Source organism: Nerophis ophidion, linkage group LG05 (genome assembly GCF_033978795.1).
Source record: "Nerophis ophidion isolate RoL-2023_Sa linkage group LG05, RoL_Noph_v1.0, whole genome shotgun sequence".
Taxonomy (NCBI): Eukaryota; Metazoa; Chordata; class Actinopteri; order Syngnathiformes; family Syngnathidae; genus Nerophis; species Nerophis ophidion.
In genome coordinates this window covers 61,595,853-61,617,527 of record NC_084615.1, presented here as the reverse complement: position 1 = coordinate 61,617,527, position 21,675 = coordinate 61,595,853, and the positions used below count along the sequence as shown (strand labels likewise).

Here is a 21,675-nt window from a genome sequence, read left to right as displayed (position 1 = left end):
TGTGATTCCTTGTTTAAAATTCCTGGAGGTGAAACTTTCCTATGGATCAGAACGCGGTCAAGAGAACATGGATCCCGACCACATGTCAACCAGCAGGTTTCGGTGAGAAAATTGTGGTTAAAAAGTCAGTTCTTACCGGAGAAAAGCTGAGCTTGTGCCGTCCGTAGCTGCCGTCGACTTCCCTGAGACACTGCGCGTCAAGACACCCTTCTGACTATCAGGTAATATTAAACTCACTAAAACACTAGCAACACAATAGAAAGATAAGGGATTTCCCAGAATTAACCTAGTAAATGTGTCTAAAAACATCTGAATCCATCCCAATGCAATCGCGTTTTTTTATTTTTTTTAACTCTTTTTTTTTTTATTATTATATTTTCTAGTCCGTCTTTATAAATATCCTCAAACACAAATCTTTCATCCTCGCTCAAATTAATGGGGAAATTGTCGTTTTCTCGGTCCGAATAGCACTTTTTGTTGGAGGCTCCCATTAAAAACAATGTGAATATGTGAGGAGCCATCAAACATGTGACGTCATTGTCTGCGACTTCCGGTAGAGGCAGGGCATTTCTCTTAGCACCGAAAGTTGTGAACTTTATCGTGGATGTTCTCTGCTAAATCCTTTCAGCAAAAATATGTCAATATCGCGAAATTATCAAGTATGACACATAGAATGGACCTGCTATCCCCGTTTAAATAAGAAAATCTCATTTCAGTAGGCCTTTAAAGGCCTACTGAAACCCACTACTACCCACCACGCAGTCTGATAGTTTATATATCAATGATGAAATATTAACATTGCAACACATGCCAATACGGCCTATTTAGTTTACTAAATTGCAATTTTAAATTTCCCGGGAGTTTTTTCTTGAAAACGTCGCGTAATGATGACGTGCACGCTTGACATCACGGGCTGTTAGGAAATATGAGCGCTGCGCACACGCACACACAGCTAAAAGTCGTCTGCTTTAACGGCATAATTACACAGTATTTTGGACATCTGTGTTGCTGAATCCTTTGCAATTTGTTCAATTAATATTGGAGAAGTCAAAGTAGAAAGATGGAGTTGGGAAGCTTTAGCCTTTAGCCACACAAACACACGGTGATTCCTTGTTTAAAATTCACGGAGGTGAAACTTTACTATGGATCACAGCGAACATGGATCCCGACCGAATGTCAACCGGCAGGTTTCGGTGAGAAAATTGTGGTAAAAAGTCGCTTCTTACCGGAGATCAGCTGGGCTTGTGCCGCCCATAAAGCTGCCGTCGACTTCCCTGAGACATTGGCGTCAACACACCCGTGGACACAGACTATCAGGTACTGTTAAACTCACTAAAACACTAGCAACACAATAGAAACATAAGGGATTTCCCAGAATTATCCTAGTAAATGTGTATAAAAATATCTGAATCCGTCCCAATGCAATCGCGTTTTTTTTTCTTGTCCGTCGCTATCAATATCCTCAAACACAAATCTTTCATCCTCGTTCAAATTAATGGGGAAATTGTCGTTTTCTCGGTCCGAATAGCTGTTTTTGTTGGAGGCTCCCATTAAAAACAATGTGAGGAGCCCTCAACGTGTGACGTCATCGTCTGCGACTTCCGGTAGAGGCAAGGCTTTTCTGTTAGCAAGCAAAAGTTGCGAACTTTATCGTGGATGTTCTCTACTAAATCCTTTCAGCAAAAATATGGCAATATCGCGAAATGATCAAGTATGACACATAGAATGGACCTGGTATCCCCGTTTAAATAAAATCTCATTTGAGTAGGCCTTTAAAACTAACTTGTATTGTACTGTATAAGGCAGCACGGTGAAGGAGGGGTTAGTGCGTCTTTCTTTTTTTCTTAGTTTATTTCGAACTTGAACACATTTACAAAACATCAATTTCATATTACATCACATCATGTACGAAAAAGAGTATGAAGATGGGACTGCGTAGGGTCTGCGTGGCGCAGTGGAAGAGTGGCCGAGCGCAACCCGAGGGTCCCTGGTTCAAGCCCCACCTAGTACCAACCTCGTCACATCCGTTGTGTCCTGAGCAAGACACTTCACCCTTGCTCCTGATGGGTTCTGGTTAGCGCCTTGCATGGCAGCTCCCCCCATCAGTGTGTGAATGTGTGTGTGAATGGGTAAATGTGGAAGTAGTGTCAAAGCGCTTTGAGTACCTTGAAGGGAGAAAAGCGCTATACAAGTACAACCCATAATTAAGAAGCAAAGCTTATTTAATCCTACCCCTTTCCCACGTGAGGGAGCCCACAAATATATACATTCATTCACTGACCCTTTTTATAGCAAAATAGTAAAATGACATCCGTGAATGAGTAATACAACAGTTCTGTAACATGTAATTAATTAATTCAGTCATTACCAACATACTAAAGTAAAGAATATCTTATTTTCAATAAGGTTGAAAGTGTTTCTCATAATTCTTCTTCTTTGTACTTTGTAAGCACTATTCATTTGAACAGCCTCTTAAACTGGATCATATCAGTATGTCTGCCTTACAATACGATGGTATTGATATCAACCAAACCTACCCCCCGGATTGCAAATAACGTAAATAATTGCCTGGAGGTGTTGTGTTAGAGCGGTTTTGAAGGACTATAGAGATGCACTTACTTTTACACCTGTTGGGAGTGCATTCCACATTGATGTGGCATACAAAGAGAATGAGTTAAGACCTTTGTCAGATCGGAATCTGAGTTTAACGTGGTTTGTGGAGCTCCCCCCGGTGTTGTGGTTATTACGGTCATTTACGTTAAGGAAGTAGTTTGACATGTTCTTCGGTATCAGGGAGGTGTTGCGGATCTTATAGACTAGGCTCAGTGCAAGTTGTTTTACTCTAACCTCCACCCTGAGCCAGTCCACTTTGGAGAGGTGGGTTGGACTGAGGTGTGATCTGGGGTGGAGGTCTAAAAGTAACCGGACAAGCTTGTTCTGGGATATTTGGAGTCTAGATTTGAGGGTTTTGGAGGTGCAAGCGTAATCGAAAAGGGGTTGAATGAGAGTTCCCGCTAGAATCTTCAAGGTGCTTTTGTTGACCAGAGGAGATTCTGTAGAGGAATCTCGTTCTTTGGTTGACCTTTTTGATTACCTTGGTTGTCATTTTATCACAGGAAAGATTAGCCTCTAGAATGGAACCGAGGTAGGTGATCTCATCTTTCCTGGTGATAACGTCACCCACTTTTATAGTGAAGTCACTGACTTTCTTAAGGTTGATATGGGACCCAAATAGGATGGATTCCGTTTTACCTAAGTATAGATAGCTTGTTGTCAGCGAGCCAGGTGCAAATATCAAGTAGTTCAGCACTGTGGATTTGTTCCACCTGTGACTTGTCCTTGCCGGATACAAGCAGGGCTGAGTCATTCGCAAACAGGAACAATTCACAGTTGCATGCTGATTGCATGTCATTTACGTATATTAGGAACAGTAAAGGTCCTAGTATACTGCCTTGGGGGACTCCACAGCTTACTGAGAGGGGAGGGGACACGGTGCCATTCACATCTACCACCTGTTTCCTCCCCTCCAAGTAAGATTGCATCCAGCTCGATGAGCTTTTATCGAATCCGATTGCTCTGAGCTTATCCAACAGTATAAGTATAGCGTGGTTAACGGTGTCAAAGGCCTTCTGAATGTCCAGCATGACCATGCCCCAGTATTTGCCCGCGTCCACCTCATGTTTGATGTTGTCGGTCAGATAGAGAAAGCATGTGTCAGTGGAGTGGTTAGTTCTGAAGCCGGATTGGAATTTGTACATTAGTTTATTAGTAGCAAGGTATCTATCGACCTGTTCATAAACTATTTTCTCCATTACTTTCGAAATGGAACTGAGAATAGAAACAGGTCGGTAGTTACCAGGTTCTAATTTGCTTCCTTTTTTATAAACGGGGGGTTACTCTTGCTATCTTGAAATCCTTGGGTACTTGGCCTTGTTTGATTGAGAGGTTTATTATATGTGTGATTATTGGGGCAATGGTGGTGGCAGAGTCCATGAGGAATCTGGAGGGGGTATTTGTCAAGGCCGGTGGCCTTGTTTGGGTGGAGCGCACTCAATTTATTAAGCACCTCGTTAGCTAAGACCATTTCCAATTTGAAATTGTTGTTGATTACTTCTAGCTTTCTGTAGAAGGCTTTAATGTGTTCTACACCAAAGCGACCAGAGTGATGGACAGCTTGTTAACGAGAGTTGTGGCTATGCTGGGGAAAAAGGTGTTAAGTCTGCTTGCTACCTCCATTTTGTCTGTAATAAGGGAGTCACCCTCCTTGATGTTGACGAGTCTGGTTTTAAGTTTTTGGCTGACCCTAACATCTAATTTCCCCTCAGGGATCAATAAAGTACTATCTAATCTATGCGTTTGGGACTGCCAGGTCTGTCTGACATCCTCTCCCACCATCGGAGCAGACTCACCACAAGGTGGTGATTGGTTGAACGCTTCGCCCTTCTCTTTACCTGAGTGTCCAAAACATGAGACCGCAAATCTGATGATACAACCACAAAGTCGATCTCCGAACTGCGGCCTAGGGTGTCCTAGTGCCAAGTGCACATAAGGACACCCATATGTTTGAACATGGGTGTTTGTTATGGACAATACGGGAAGAGCACAAAAGTCCAATAACAAAACACCACTCTGGTTCGGATCAGGACGGCCGTTTCTTCCAACCACGCCTACGCGCATCTCACTGTTGTTTCCAAGGAAAGCTTTGAAGTCCCCCAATAGAACAAAGGAATCCCCAGAGGGAGCACACACCAGAACTCCATTTAGGGACTTCAAGAAGGTTAGGTACTCTAAATTGTTGTTTGGTGCGTAAGCTCAAGCAACAGTTCGGACCTGTCCCCACATCCCGAGGTGGAGGGAAGCTACCCTCTTGTCTACTGGGTTAAACTTCACTGTGCAGGCCTTGACCTGCGAGACAAGTATTAAACATTTTAATGACATCTAAGGGAATTCACTCGATCACAACTGGACTGTTCGGTTTGTCTTAGAAGATGTTTCGCCTGTCATCAGAGTAGGCTTCATCAGTTCATGCTCATGGACTTAGATTTGTCAGATCAATCTATGGCCCTGTTTACACTGCACACCTAATCAGATTTTTTTGCCCTTAAGTGATACAGATGTGATTTTTTTTTGGCCAGTCCAAACGCTCCAAAGTGCTTCAAATCTGATCTTTTGGCATCAGATTCAGATCCAATTCGAATTTGATCTTTTCATATGTGACTTCAGTCTAAACGCAATGCAAACCGAATGTGATTTGTTCTTCAACTTTGGGCGAGCTACGTCACTTGTGTAGAGTCGCCAGCGGAAATGGATATTTCATCAAAACATCCGGTTTAGGTTTTTATTTAAGGCGACCAAATTTTTGGTGCATCACTATCCATAGTGCGCAAATAATAGGCTATATGTAAGATATAAATATATATTTTGATTACGAAGGAAGAGGGATGGTTGAAAGATCGAAATTCACGCTGTGGCATATTTGCTTACATGTAAATTGTAAAATAAATCTCCTGTAGGTCCACGCTGATGTCCGTGTCTCCTCTACTTAACAGCCACGTAAAGATTACAACACTCCAAAATATATTCCACTACATCCATTCATACATTACTTTCATTTAATTTCACGTAAAAAACTTTTTTTTTTTGTCCTGTCCATCTTTTCAGGCAAATCATATTGTTGACGTAGACGCCCATATCGGCTGTACAAATTTACTTTACAAAAGAGAAGTGTGGCATACTTTGCTTCTTACCTTATTTGTATTTGACTTTATTAAATGTATTTATATTGTGCAGGAGGGGATAGAAAGAAAGAGAAAAAAACAACACTAATTTTTAAGGTGTTACGACTTTAATTTTATTTTGTAGTGGTAAAAACTATCTCCCGGTCAACTTCCTTTGTTTTCACTTTATCGAAGCGCGCATTGAAGGGACGTCGAGGCCACATTGGGGCCTGTGGGCGTTAATCAATCAACTAGTGTCTCAAAGGGCTGCACAAAACACAACACAAACCACGACGACATCCTCGGTAGAGCTCACATAAGGGCAAGGAAAACTCACACCCAGTGGGACGTCGGTGACAATGATGACTATGAGAAACCTTGGAGAGGACCGCATATATGGGCAACCCCCCCAGGGGACCCAAAGCAATGGATGACGAGCTGGTCTAACATGATACTGTGAAAGTTCAATCTTTAAAGTTTACAAAGTTAACACTCGAGTCTGATAGAAATCACATTTTACTTGCGGTGTAACCAGTCAGCTGGAAAAAATCTGGTCTAAAAAATCCTTTGTGGGCCTACTTTGGCCTGCAGTGTAAACGTAGTCTAAGTCTGACCTATCTAAGTCTATCAGCATGAACAGATGAAGCCTACTGAGGCATAGTCTCCAGCTGCTACTCGATCTGACCAATCTAAGTCTAAGACTCGATCTGACCAATCTATGTGTATGAACTGATGAAGCCTACTCGGATAAGGCGAAAGACAAACCAAACAGTCCAGTTGCGATCAATTGAATGCCCTGAGATCACAGTGACCTGAAACAATGAGAACAGTCAGACATGTTAATGACAAACTATAAACAAATGTGTTATGTTAAATGTCAAAATATCAGTTCAAAATAGCATGAAATTGGCCCACTACCCAATGGAAAACTGGTAAAATAGTATCAATCAACGCTGATTTGTGCTGTTAAATGATCGTTGTGCAATTTTTTAATTTTGAAGGAATTTATTTTATAGGTGAATTTAAGTTCACCCACTGCCCCATTGGCTCCTATCCATCCATCCAATTTCTACCACTTGTCCCGTTTGGGGTCGCAGAAGCCTATCTCAGCTGCATTCCGGCGGGAGGCGATGTACACCCTGGACAAGTCGCTACCTCATCGCAGGCCATTGACTCCTAATTAAATAAAAATACAGCAGCCTTGTTTGTACTGATAAAATGATGTTATTACCATTTTAGTTATCGTAAAAAGTTAGTGTGATGTCCATCCATTTTCTATCGCTGATCCCTTTCGGGGTCTCTGGAGCCTATCCCAGCTGCATTTGGGCGGAAGGCGGGGTACTCCCTGTACCACTCACCAACTCATCGCAGGGACAACACAGATAGACATCATTCACACACTACAGTTGCCAATCAACTTATCCCCAGGTGCATGTCTTTGGAGGTGGGAAGAAGACAGAGTACCCAAAGGAAACCCACGCAGTCACGGGGAGAACGTGCAAACTCCAAACAGAAAGACCTTGGGACCTTTGTATTGGGCCGAGAACCCGGGACTTTTGTATTGTGAGGCACATGCACTACCCCTGTTTCACCGTGCTGCCCTAGTGTGTTATATGTTAATTTAATGTATTATGTTAATAAAGTACTTTCTATTCTATTCTATTAAAACAAACAAAGCCTAACCAAATATAACCCTTTTTCTTTTTAATCTCACATGACGACTTGGCTGTTGGGCTCTTCAAGTATATTTCATATTCTTAATGGAAACATAGAGAATGAATATTAGCAAAGTTAAAACATAAGCACAAATCATAGAGAATTAATATTAGTAAAGTAAAAAAATAAGCACAAATTAAGAAATGTTTGGTCGGTATTTATTGAGCAACAGAACACAAAACATGTCTTTCTTTTGAGCGGTAAAGGGTATTAAAAAAAACATTGTTCAATCTGTTTTCCCTTGATTGAAATGTTAAACTTGCGCGTGATTGTATTTAAACGTTGATCTTAGACAGATTGTCTGCTATTGATGTACAGCATAAACTTAACAGCTTGAATTCAAATAACTCAACTCTCAAATAATTATTGTTCACAAGTTGGAAAAATCTTGTTTTTTTTTTAGAATGCAGCAGACAAAAGGGTATATTGTAAAACATCTGTTAACAGCTTCAATCCAAGCAGAAAAAAATATATAGTTGTACAATTTTGAAGATTTTAATTGACACATGCATTGTGATATTGTACTTTACTTGAAGCAAGCAGGATTGCTTATAATACATATTTCCATAGCAACTGTGAAAGCTACAAGACAACGTTGGTGCACAGGAGCAGCAAATAATTGAATTTGAAATGTGAGTTTTATCTTCCTCAAGCCTTCTTCATACAGAAAGTCTGTGTGCAAAATTATCAGGCAAATAAAATATTTTCCTTCCCATTATTCTTTGGCATTGTCAGTTTTAACCTAAAGAAAAGATCAAACATTTCAGGACAGTGATCAGTCCTTAGTTTCTTAAAAAAAAAATAATAATAATTTCCCGTAGCAGTAATAACCGCTTCTTGTTTGTTTTCACTGAATAACATATTGAAAAAGTTATTCTCATGCAAGCAAGTCACAAAGAGCAACATTTGGTAGTTGAGAAAGTTGCATTTGCCAATGCCAGAAATTAATGCTTGATGATGCACACTCTCACTTTCGCATGAAACCTGCAATGAGGCAGTCTTGAGCAGAGCCTACCCTCTGATTGTGCAATCTTTAATTCATCTACACCAGTCTTTCTCAAATAGTGGGGCAGACCCTCTGGGAGGGCACGGTGCGATGCCAGGGGGAAACATACTTTTTTGGCCATACCAGAATACGATGAAGCCTATGTGGCACTTGGCTTTACTAGAACCACGGTGGGAGATGAGGAAAGACCGGTGTGTTGTTTTCCAGCCATCTTCTTCCGCTTATCAGAGCCAGTTAAAGCCATCAGGACCACATCATCTGCAAAAAGCAGAGACCTAATCCTGCAGCTAAAAAACCGAATCCCTTCAATGCCCTGACTGCGCCGAGAAATTCTGTCCATAAAAGTTATGAACAGAACCGGTGACAAAGGGCAGCCTTGTCAAAGTCCAACCCTCACTGGAAATGGGTCCGACTTACTACCGGCAATGCGGACCAAGCTCTGACACTGCTCATACAGGGAGCGGACCGCCACAATCAAAGTCCGATACCCCATACTCTGAGTACTCCCCACAGGATTTCCCGGGGGACACGGTCCAATGCCTTCTCCAAGTCCACAAAGCACATGTAGACTGGTTGGGCAAACTCCCATGCACCCTCAAGGACCCTGCCGAGAGTATAGAGCTAGTCCACAGATCCACGAAAACCACACTGTTCCTCCTCTCCAGTACACCTGAATAGACCTTACCGGGAAGGTTGAGGAGTGTGATCCCACAATAGTTGGAACACACCCTCCGGTTCTCCTTCTTAAAGAGAGGAACCACCACCCCGGTCTGCCAATCCAGAGGTACCGCCCCCTCGATGTCCACTGAACTTCGGGCGTTTTGACTACCTTGGCAACCTCAGCCCCAGAAATAGGAGAGCCCACCAGATTCCCCAGGGACTGCTTCCTCATAGGAAGACGTGTTGGTGGGATAGAGGAGTTCTTCGAAGTATTCCTCTATTGTTTTCTTTAATGTAATTAGCTTACAATGTTATATCTAACAATTTTATAGACAAATGACACTATCTATATTTATGATTGAGAGTGCAAAATATTTTCTTCTTTCGAGAGGGCACGTAACAGAAAATGTTTGAGAAGCACTGATCTACACATCCATCTTCAACTGCTTGTCCCCCTCATAAACATCACAAATGGGTTAGATGGCGCATGCCAGTTTGTTGCCAAAATAATTTTTTTGCAAAAACATTTATCTTAAACAATTACTTTTTCGTCGATGTTTTATGTCTTTAATAAGAGTGAAATTATTATTCTTGCTAAATTGGACAATAAATAATTAAATATTGACATTTTGAAGTTTTAAAACCAAAGGACTTGACCATTTAAAGGCCAACTACCGGTATTCACAAGCCAAATAATTCTGCAGACAGATTATAGATTTTAAGCATATCTGTGCACCATCCTGTATACGCCAGAAGTTGCTCTATCTTCAGAAAGCTTAATTAAATAATTGAAAAAATTTAAAGGATATCGAGATCATCACCATATCAGTGCATCCCTGAATACCCTGAGCATGCAGCACTCAAATATAAAATGGGGCTCTTACAAAAAAAATGCACATCAGAGTGTACATAAAGTGCTCTTCATGCTTTGTACTTCTCCTTCCCGGTTTCACTAATGACGCAGATATGCTGAAACACAAAATAGGCAAAGGTAAATTTAATAGGATAGTTACGTTGAAAAACTCATACATCACATTTTCCCAAGGGAGGGAGAGTACATGTTACAAATTGTTTTTCCCTCAATGAATTACAGCTTCACAGTGAAGAAGGCACTCATGCTGCACCAGACCACGCTTGATGGTAGAGAAACTGTCCTGGTATTCACCTGTGTTGCCACCTCGTTAAACGATATTAACAATGTGTTGACATTTTCAGGGGATAGTAAATCTATTTTGTTATACAACTTGTACACTAGATACTCAAAAGTAAATCCTATTTCCATTTTTGTATAGTACAGTGTTTCCCATACATGTATTTACTTACAGCAGCCTGCCATAAAAAGAATTTAGACAGCCACAATTAGGTATGGCGCTATCTGTTATAATCACTCCCATAAAATGTGAGTTGTCGTTAGTCAATGTTTGCTGCCTGTACGCTTTCCATAATCCACTCAACTGACTGTAACAAAATGTAGTTATATTAGTGCTGTCAAATGTTGGTGCTTGTAATTAATAGCAGTAAATTACTTGCATGATTTAAATCAACTTAAAAAAAGACTCCAATATGTTGACATAAATGCAATTTCATGTGATACACAAAATGTATGTCATACACAAACATTTGTAAAATGTTTTCATTGAATGCATGTAATTTATTTGTTGTATTTTGAAGCAAAATTTGCCACAAACACACACATACATATATAATCGTATATATACAGAATATACACCCACACGCATGCACACAGACGCACACACACACACACACACACACGTATATACGTAAACATATGCATACACGCACGCACATCTGGCTTTTGAGGTCAAGGTAATAGATACTTTTTTGTGACTAATCACATGTGTTAACGCGAGGAGTGTTCAATGATGGCATCAATTGCGATTGATTAATTCCACTCATGTTTTGTGTATTATGTTTTTTAATAATTTTAAACTATAAAGTTACAGTCTCAGTATAGTTTTCTCGCCACCTTTATGAGTTTGACTTGTTGGGGTGTAAAAAACAGAAAAGTCAGTCACACCCTGTAATGGACATTGATTGGCTCTCATTGCGTTTAAGCTTGTTTATCAGAAGCTGATGGGCTCCATTCTAGGTGGGCAAGCAAAGGGAGGAGTGGTGAGTAGTGGAGTCTCTGGATCTTGTCTCTTCTTTGCACTATTGCTAGTGAGTTTTTGAACCAATGAATATGAATTTTATTTATCAAAAACGCCTGACTGCACCACTGATAAAGGTAGAGTGATATGCCTTTTTTTGTAAGAATGAGTTTACTTACCACCAGTGCAGCTTAACCACCCAGTCACGCTGCAGCCACGGCCAATGTTAGCAGCACAGATGTTAGCAATTTATCTAGACATAGCATTAGCTCCTTACCAAACACGACTGGAAAACACTCTGCATATGAGCACTAACAGCATATCTCTGACTCAGAGCCTGTGAAAATGACTTGACCTTCCCGAAGAACAAATAAGAGGCATTAGGTCAGCATAGCTGCTTTGTTGTCTGTAGCCTACTAGAGATGATTGCCTAATGTTAATTTCCTCATCACCTTATTTTGGCATGATGAAGAACAATGTTATTTTTGATGATCTACTGTAGTTCACAGCACTGTGGTTAATAGGTCTCTTTTATCGATTTTATATTATCTCAACCAGACGAAAAGCTACAAGTTCAACGTTCAATACGTGCTTTTGTGTCACTAAGAAAATTGTTTTAACAGTTTTTTCATGTGTTGAATTCAGCATTTCATACAAACCTGTAAATGGCTAAAACGGCCTCTGTTTAAATCTGTTAAAAACAACTAGAAATAAAGCCACTTTATTTGTTATACGGTATATATTATCTTTTAATTTGCCACAATAATGTAATGAATTTACATAAAAATACCTCACGTTGAGGGCTTTTCCCCCCATTTTATGATGAGACTATAAAAACAGATAAAAGTAATTAATTATTGACCATATCTAATTAAACGCTCATTTATTTATTTTAATCGCTTGACAGCACGAGTTCGTCAACTTTGACCTAGTTTACATAAGCTTGGAAAGATGGCTAACGTCACCCTGGACTCGGTCGTTGATCATGGAACAGCTAACCTGCGACCATGTTGGCATGTGTTTTTAACAAAATATATTTAATAAAGCCTTGCTTTACATTGTATTTTTATACTGTGAAGAGAAGGTAACCCAGTTTCAATGCTCTATTTTTGGTATCATGGCCTAGAGTGACTTGACAATTAAGAATCTTGAATCTGTTCAGATTCTTTATATTGTCTTTTTTTAAAACCACTACCAACATTTTCTCATCTTACTGGACAATTTGAGACTAACATGAAAGCAGTATTGCTCATGATTAATTATGTAAATCCGACGATGCAGTAGAGAAGATTATTTTCAAGCTATGGCTTCTCCAAGGCACCATCACCAACCATGACACCTGCTCGCAGAAGGATGCACTGTATTTTGCTACTCAGCGACTTATGTCGCAAGGCAGTAAATTTCCTGTCCCTCACTTAATGCGTTACATTTGGTAACATGAACATTTAATTTCCATTTCTTGCTCTTAAAGATACAACAAAAACTGATGGGACGGACACAGTAACAATATGATTGTACGGATGTAAAAACTACTTACATTTAGATCTCTGAAGTACTCGTTGTAGTCTAGGGCATATCCCACCACAAACTTGTCAGGGATCTCAAACCCCACAACTGAAACACAAATAGTAAGACACTTTAGTTGATAATATGGATGCTAGCAAAGCAACATCTGGTCCTTTTTAAATGATCAAAGACAGAAATCAGAAAGCCTAAACTCACAGTCTGGCCGGTAGCCAACACTTCTTGGCGTCCTCTTCACCAACAAACTGTGCATAGAAATCATGTTGAGTATCATGCACTACATACAATTAACACTAGTCAGATACTGCTGTTTATGTGTATAAGGCACATTGTTACTGTAAGTTAGTGCTTTTCAGTTATTTTCTGTTACACCCCCCATAGGAAGAAGATAATCTGCCTCCACTCTTCATTACAACTATAAATAGTACCAATTGTCTATAAAATTGTTACAAATACACCTCTGCAAAAAATTGTATACTTGATATTAAAGAAAACAACACAACAGTCTTTCCTTGTCTCCCACCAAATCACAGTGGAGCCAAGCACTACATCCTACATACGCTTTGTCATATTCTAGTATAGCAAAATAAATCATATTCCCCAAGGTCACAGGCAGTCCCCCTGGCATTGACGCCCCCACCACCCAACTAGAGGGGCCGCCCCACTATTTGAGAAGGACTGCTGAAAGTACATTAGCTTTAAAGAAGAGTTATATTACCTTGCAACTTTGACCATTTTGGGCTCGTACTGCTTAAGGAGTTGCAATAATGTCTTCATCGTCTTCCCTGTATCAATAATATCCTTAAACGGATCACAGGAAAAGCTCATTTTAAAGACTGCATGAATAGGACAATGACTGCAATGATGTACAGTGTATTTACTTACCTCCACAATTAGGACATTCTGTGAAAAACAACAGAAACGTGGATTACAAACACTATTTCAACACGCAGCGTGAGTGTTACTCAGCTGTCTGTTGCTCTGTTCCTGTGGTATCGCACAGTAACACGGGAAATAGACTGCAGCAGTGAACGATAATGAGTGGAGCGTGTGTATTTTCAGGTGATGTATGACGCTCACCTTGCCTGTCAGAGTAGACAAGTCATCTCCTCCAATGACTTTGATTTCTCCTGTTGACTGGTCATTCTGAGCGGACACATTGCATTCAATTTTTTCATGGCTTCAAAGCATGAGCGTGTGAAAGTGCTTACACAGTAGCTCTTGAGGCGAATGAAGTCCACTGTCATGGGGATGGAGCGGTCGCTGTTCCTGTTCAGGGCTTTAATGGAATCGAGCAGGTCTGCAAAAAACTTGTAGCCACCTTTCAGCACGCAGAGGGCAACAATGTGGTGTCCTCCCATTTCCTTCATAATCTCCCTGGCAAGTCTTTCAGTCCTGCGATTACATGGGGCAAGAGGGGAAGGAAGGTTGGTCAGCTCAGTTTTCTGCTACAGTCAGCAGTACTTTAACACTTTTTTTTTATTTGTGTCAGCAGACATCGTGTCATTGTTCAAGCTCAACTAGAGCCCTAACTAATAACGCCATACATCATAATTGCCAAATCTCCCGGATTTTCCGGAAGACTACCGAAATTCAGCGCCTCTCCCAAAAACCGAAAATCTACCGAAATTCAGACCTGATGCGGACCTGAGTGAGGACAGCCTGTTTTCACGTCTTCTTTCCCACAATATAAACAGTGTGCCTGCCCAAAGACGTTATAACTGTAGAAGGATCGAGGGCGAGTTCTTGGTTTCTTATGTGGGTTTATTGTTGGGCAGTTTCATTAACGTCCTCCCAGCGCGGTAACAACACACAACAACAGTAGTCACGTTTTCGTCTACCGTAAAGCAGTTTGTCTGCCGTAAACAGCAATGTTGTGACCCTCTTTAACAGGATAATACTGCCATCTACTGTACATGCATATGGTTAGAAAAATAGTGACAGAGAATAGAACAATGATGGACAATTCAACAATGAGTAGATGAGTGTTATTTGTGTGTATATATGTGTAAATAAATGAACACTGAAATGCAAGTATTTATTTTATATATATATATATATATATATATATATATATATATATAATATATATATATGAAATACTTGACTTGATGAATTATAGCTGTAAATATACTTCTCCCCTCTTAACCACAAATATTGTTAAATACTCGTGGAATACAATGCCAAAGTTTGTAATAGAGGAACATATTTGACATCACAGATTGACAAACGTTAGTAGAGCATCCTCGTATATGCTGTCAGCCATCTTCCTTCCCCTATGCTTTACTGACATTGCCGTGTCATTCCTTTTTGTCCAATGCGCTGTTGCCTGCTTTGATGTCCTTAAAATACAATTTTAATTAATTTACCTTATCCTTTGAGAACCTCAGGTGTGAAGCAGCCACAGTTTAAAGAGAACAGAAAAAAGACAATAACACCCACAAAAACATTAAACAAAATAAATACTTCCATGTTTATTCGTCCATTATGAGGGGGTTATTTGCGATCTAACAAACCAGACTCAGAAAGTGGTTTAATGACTTTTAATGCGTTTTAATGACCTATGGTAACCTTATGTAATACAAAGAACCTTGGTAACTGAAGCGGTGTGAGTAATACATCGGTATATTTCTGGCGGCCCACAACAACTGTCTGTCACAAATACATTTGCAGCTACATGCTCTCCTTTACTCAAACACATTTTAATGCACCTGCTTTATATACCAGTGAATAAGATCATCAGCATTGCCTAGATACATTGTCGCTATTCTTCCGAGAGTAATCGGACACCTCAAGATACTTTTTATAATTTTTACCCACTTTTTGCAAATGTGTCACAGCTAATTATATAAATTGAGTCATTGCATAATTATTTATCCGTAACCAACAACCAATACAAATAGATTGCAGTCCTATGGGAAACAGTGAAAGATACATAATTTTCCAGTTTAGCTCACATATATATATATATATATATATATATATATATATATATATATATATCAGAATCAGCTTTATTGTCATTACGCAGTGTAACGAGATTGAGGCCATTCCATACAGTGCGATGTGTGCATGCAAGAAAATAATGTGTACACCGAAGAGAAGGCAGTTATGAGGGTCAATGGGGCAGTCCGTTCAGGGTGGTTATGGCCCTGGGGAAGAAGCTGTTCTTTAGCCTGTTTGTCTTGTTTATAATGCACCTGTAGCGCTTCCCAGAGGGCAGCAGGTGGAACAGGTCAGAGCCAGGGTGGGTGCTGTCCTTGATGATGGCACTGGCTCTGTTGAGGCAGCGGCAGGTGTAGATGTCCATCAACGAGGGGAGAGGGCGGTCAATGATCTTCTGAGCCGCCTTGACCACTCTATGCAGCCGCTCCCTGTCTGCTGCAGTGCAGCTGCCGTACCATACTGTAATACAGTAGGTCAGCAGGCTCTCGATGGACGAGCGGTAGAAGGTCAGCAGCAGGTCAGGCTTCAGGTTGTATTTCCAGAGGACTCTCAGAAAGTGGAGCCGCTGCTGAGCCTTCTGGATGATTGATGTGGTGTTGACTGTCCAGGAAAAATCGTTAGAGATGTGGACTCCAAGGTACCTGAAGGAGTGAACCCTCTCCACACACTCGCCATTGATGTAGAGGGGGGAAGGGTCGGTGCTGTTCCTCCTGAAGTCGACAATGATCTCTCTGTTCTTGCTGGTGTTGAGAGCGAGGTTGTTCTCCGAAGACCAGGTCGTCAGCTTCAGGACCTCCTTCCTGTAGGCAGCCTCGTCACCCCTGGAGATGAGCCCGACCACTGTGGTATCGTCAGCAAACTTGACGATAAGGTTGTCACTGTGGGCTTTACTGCAGTCATAAGTGTAGAGGCTGTAGAGGAGGGGGATCGGCACACAGCCCTGTGGGGAGCCGATGCTCAGTGTGCGGGTGGATGAGAGGTGAGGGCCAAGTCTCACATTCTGGGGTCGGTCCGTTAGGAAGACCTTATCCAGGCGCTTGTGAGAGGGGGGTGGCCAAGAGTGTCCAGTTTATTGCAGAGTCCGTCCGGGATTATTGTATTGAAGGCAGAACTATAATCCACAGAGAGCAACCGGACATAGGTCTGCTGCTGCTCCAGGTGGTTCAGAGAAGAGTGAAGAGCAACAGCGATTGCGTCCTCTGTGGATCTGTTCGTCGGGTATGCGAACTGGTGGGGGTCGAAGTCTGGAGTCCTTGATGTGCTGGAGAACCAGCCTCTCGAAGCACTTCATGATTACCGGAGTGAGGGCCACTGGTCGGTAATCATTCAGGCTGGTGATGCGAGACTTATTCAGCACCGGGATTATTGTAGATGACTTCAGGCAGGATGGGATGACAGGCTGATCCAGGGAGAGGTTGAAGATCCTGGTGAGGGACGCACGCCCTGAGCACCTTTACAGGTACTCCGTCTGGTCCGGCAGCCTTCCTGGGGTTGACAGCCAGGAGCACTCGTCTGACACTGTGCTCTTGTACAGTGAGTGAAGTGGTGCCGGAGCCCGGTGCCGGTGGGGGCAGGGCTGGAGCAGATGAGAGTTGCTGGGGCCAAAGAAACAGTTAAGCTCCTCTGCCAGTGTCGCACTCTGACCTGCAGTTGTCACATCGCAACCTCTGAAGTTTGTGATGTCATGAATGCTCCGCCACACCTCCCGTGAGTTATTGCTGGACCGATGGGACTTTATCCAGCTCCTGTGGTCCGCTTTTGCTTTTTTAATCCCTCTGTTCAGGTCGGCTCTAGCAGGCACTGTACAGTGCCCTGTCCCCTGACCTGAAGGCTGCGTTGCGGGCCCTGAAGAGTGTGCGGACCTCGCTGGTCATCCAGGGTTTCTTGTTGGGGTAAACCCGGATGTTTTTTTCCACAGTCACATTCCCGATGCAGAACTGTATGTAGTCCAGCACCATTCCTGTGGTTGTCTCCAGCTCCTGCTGTTGGAAGAGGTCCCAGTCTGTGTGTTGGAAGCAGTCCTGAAGTTTGTGGAGTGCATCGTCAGGCCAGATCATCACAGTGTTTGTGATGGGCCTGGCCTGGCGTCTGATGGGGGTGTAGGTAGGAGAGAGCAGGAGGGAAATATATATATATATTCACACACACACACATACATACATACATATACATACACATATATATACACACACACACAAACTACTCATTCCTGTTCACCGAAGCTAAAAATCACTGATTTAGAGAAACAACCTATTTTAGTTTTAGCTATGTCTTCTGAACCTGCTACAAGTTAGAACACATTTGACAACTCACCTGTCCAAAATGAGTCCATGTGGGATGTAAACTCTCTCTAAGTCACATGCATAGTGCTTTGGAATGCAAAACAGGTCCAGATCATAGCCCTGCTCCTCATCAGCGATCTGAAAGAGGCAAACTAGAGTTAAAAAATATTTCAGGCATGTAAGAGTACAAGGGAAACTTACAAGGTCACTTCTTTCCCATGAATACTCTGTTTATGTCAGTATTTAAACTTGTGTTGTGGACAGTAGAGCTGACCTTTTCTAAGGCCAAACCTTACCAGCAAAGTTAACCACCACCTGCTTTGACTAATACTTTGGGAATAAGATGTATGTTAAACTAAAGATATGGTATAAAATGCAGGAACCTGCAAAAAAAATTGATCACACACACATTTATTTCACCTTAGCTATTATTTTTTCATCAAAGGTTTTTGACTAATTGTGTCTAAAGAAACTTCCAATGGGTTTTCTGTTCTTTACTGGGATACCCCGGAGGACTGTTGATTGGATACTTTTTTGGCAGAAACAAATAGAAAGAGGAAATATTCCATCAAGTTAAAAACATGGCATTCTCACCAACAGAAAGACAAATCAAAAGAAAAGTTAATTTCCAAGAGAATAGAATAGAATATATTTGTATTGTCATTGACCATTTTACAACAAAATTGCAAGCAAACTAATTTTGTGCAAATCCATGACACATGAAAACATGGTACGCAGATAAATAGATAACAATAATACATAAAATAAATAAAATACCAAGCACACAGCTCACATGCAGTTATTCTTCTTTTTGCTCTCGGGTAAAAATTGTTCTTAAATCTGTTTGTGCGGCATTTCATTGTCCTATATCTCCTGCCCGAGGGCAGCAGTTCAAAAAGTTTATTGCCGGACCTAACGAATGACAGCATGCCTCACTAGCCATAGCACTGAAACCACCACTTGCACTTGAGAGGTGTGTTTTATGGGAGACAGGCAGCGCGAGGAGGTTTAATACTCACTCTATTAAGTACATGTATTTTTAAAAATAGCCAATATATTATTAAGAAATTATATCACGTTACTGTGAATCAAGAAGATACTGTATATGTTTTTTTGCGGTCTTTCTTGGCTCACGCAATCCTCCTATACAAAGTTTTACAAATCTATAGGTAACTGTGTGGCTGCACTTACATAAGAAGGGAATCTTAACATGTCTTTGTGAAATTCAGCCATTTTTTTTTCATTTGCTAACAGTAAACATGTGCAAGTTTCATCTGTCTGGAATGCTCAACAACACTATGCAATGTTTCCAGTATTTTTCACATAGCCTCCAGCCAACACTTCGCCTGTGTCATGACATAACTGGTGTCATGTGAAAGCTGAGAAGCTGGTGCAAAACTTGAGGTGCCTTAAGAATAACATGGGTGACCACAAGCAACATAGTGTTACCAACGGCATTTAAGAGTGTGTTTTGAGTCCTCCTGCACCTGCTAGTCTAGTTTGTAAATAGTTGAGAGTAGGCCTGGGCTGATAATCTATAAGTCAATTAATTGAACTATAAATGAAAATTAAGTTGATATATTTGCTGAAATCAGTTAAAAAGGAGTCACTCTGGTCAGCGCTCTCAGCACCTGAGCTTGTTTAACAGTAAAATTAACTGAATGCATGTGAGCTTTCTTTTCAGTTATGTAAAATATGTATCTCTGTGGGTGAAGAGCAGGACCGCCAGCTTACACATACAAGACTCAAGGACAACACCTTCCTACTTGTGATTCCCAAGTTAAATGTTTCGCAAAGTAACAAAAATTAAAAAGGAAGAACATAATTACAAAGCCAATATTTCAGCTTTAAACCGGGAGCCTAATATGAGACCTTCCAAATGCATGAAAGAATGCAGTGATTGCACCAAAAAAAGACAACACCCAACATAGATTTTCCAACCGGGAAAAAAATGCACTTTAAAATGTTCAATATATACTTAAGTTAAATGTTTGAGTAACTACAATGTTAGAAAAAATCTACAGTAATGACAAATACAAGTTTTATATCCTTTTAAATACTTACATTAGTCCTTAATTTGGTCATAAATAATGCTGATAATAACGTCGTTTATCAGCAATAATTTGTGGGACAATTTATCGCCCAGTAAAATGTGTTAACGGCTTATGCCTACTTGAGGATCCTGTTTAACTACAATAAAGGCCAACTGAACATAAACATCTGTTTGGGCAACACACTATCAAACCAAGAAAACAGTGGCATACACAGTACAAGTCACATGATCTGTAGGAGTATTTTCCACCTAAAATGGATGATGTCTGTTTGAGAAGAAGGTCAACTCGGGGCGTCCTTGAGGTTTTTGCAAACAAAGTCCAAGTTTGGCAACTGCACACTCACCAGCACTTGAACTCTATTTCAGGAACTCCATTTTCCACTTGTCGGTCTGATTTCGGCTAGAGTTTCCTATTCGGTCCTTTTATTTGCTTTTTTATGTCAGTCCAGTACGGTAAATTGAACCTTTTAGGCTAGTTTAAAATAGTTGTTTAAAAATTAGATCACATAAATAACGGGATCATTAAATAGATAACTAAGTGCAATTTGGAATTTTCCAAGTTATTGACCGGACTTGATGTTTGTGCATATTATTATTATATATAACAACACGCTTGAACAGAAGCGTACACAACTCGGTCCTCATCATATGTCTGATTAATTCAGAAATCAATAGCACACTATATGCAGTAAATTGTGCCTCTACTGTATTTCACATTGACTAAACTGAATTATTTGCACGAGTGGTAACAAATAATTAGTCACAGATATAAGTTTTGTAATATTAATAGAAAAGAAAACACATTTTATTTGCTTTGCTGTAATGGCAGATTCCCGACCCGCGTTGACGATTACCTACAAACACGCACGCTTAAAGTTAACAGACGGGACAGACATGTTGCAATATAGTTCAGTTATAACTTGCAAACGAATTCACACGTCCCATGTTACATCTTGAAGTATATTTTCTATCGTGATAAGCGTGGGTCTATGTGATCACGTTAATTGTATGGAATAAATAACGGACACGTTAGATATGGCGGTAAAATAAAAAGTACTGCGTCACGTACACAAAGCATGGTGAGCATTTTGACACTATAGCCACAGGCCATGTTAAGAAACCGTTGAAAGTGCGTCTAAACATGGGTGTTTAAGGGCGAGTTACTCAATAAATAACAGTTTTATCTAATTAACCACAGTAACGCCCACGTACGGCGTGCGAGTACTACCAGCACGTTGCGGCTGCGACTGTCGCTGTCTTCTGTGCGGGAGACCTTACCACGATACACGGTCTGGATGTCGCCATGTCCGTAAACGTCTTCCCTTTAATGCGGCGTGGTCCACAATATGGCGGGGATTAAATGTATCTGGAAGAGTTCAGGTAGCGTGGTGTAGTTCTCCTAAGGACAGCTGGCTCATGGAGGAGCTAGTTGTTTCGTTCTCTTCCGCCTTCAGCACAAGGTCTCTCGCCCGGGGTGCGGTTGTTGTCACCAATCACGACGTAAGAAGCCAACCAAAACTAGCAGGCAAATGTTAGCTCCGCCCCTTTTGAGAGAGCGCCTGGGCCGCATGCTTTGATTGACAAGGTACGCCAACTGTATTTTCATGACTATACATTTCCAATAGTCACGGTTTTCCTACTGTGAGCCAAAGATTATTGG

The 21,675-nt window shown here is 41.0% G+C and overlaps 1 protein-coding gene across 1 annotated transcript; it reads right to left on the bottom strand.

Moving 5' to 3' along the window:
* Positions 1–7,574: 7,574 nt before the first annotated feature.
* On the bottom strand, positions 7,575–21,517 carry hprt1 (hypoxanthine phosphoribosyltransferase 1). The gene is made up of 9 exons (XM_061901699.1): positions 21,294–21,517; positions 17,994–18,100; positions 13,946–14,129; positions 13,815–13,880; positions 13,620–13,637; positions 13,453–13,535; positions 12,933–12,979; positions 12,748–12,824; positions 7,575–10,068 (listed from the first exon to the last, which is right to left on the bottom strand). The coding sequence occupies exons 1-9, from the start codon at positions 21,318–21,320 to the stop codon at positions 10,021–10,023; spliced, it is 657 nt and encodes a 218-aa protein (XP_061757683.1). The 5' UTR covers positions 21,321–21,517; the 3' UTR covers positions 7,575–10,020.
* Positions 21,518–21,675: the final 158 nt, after the last annotated feature.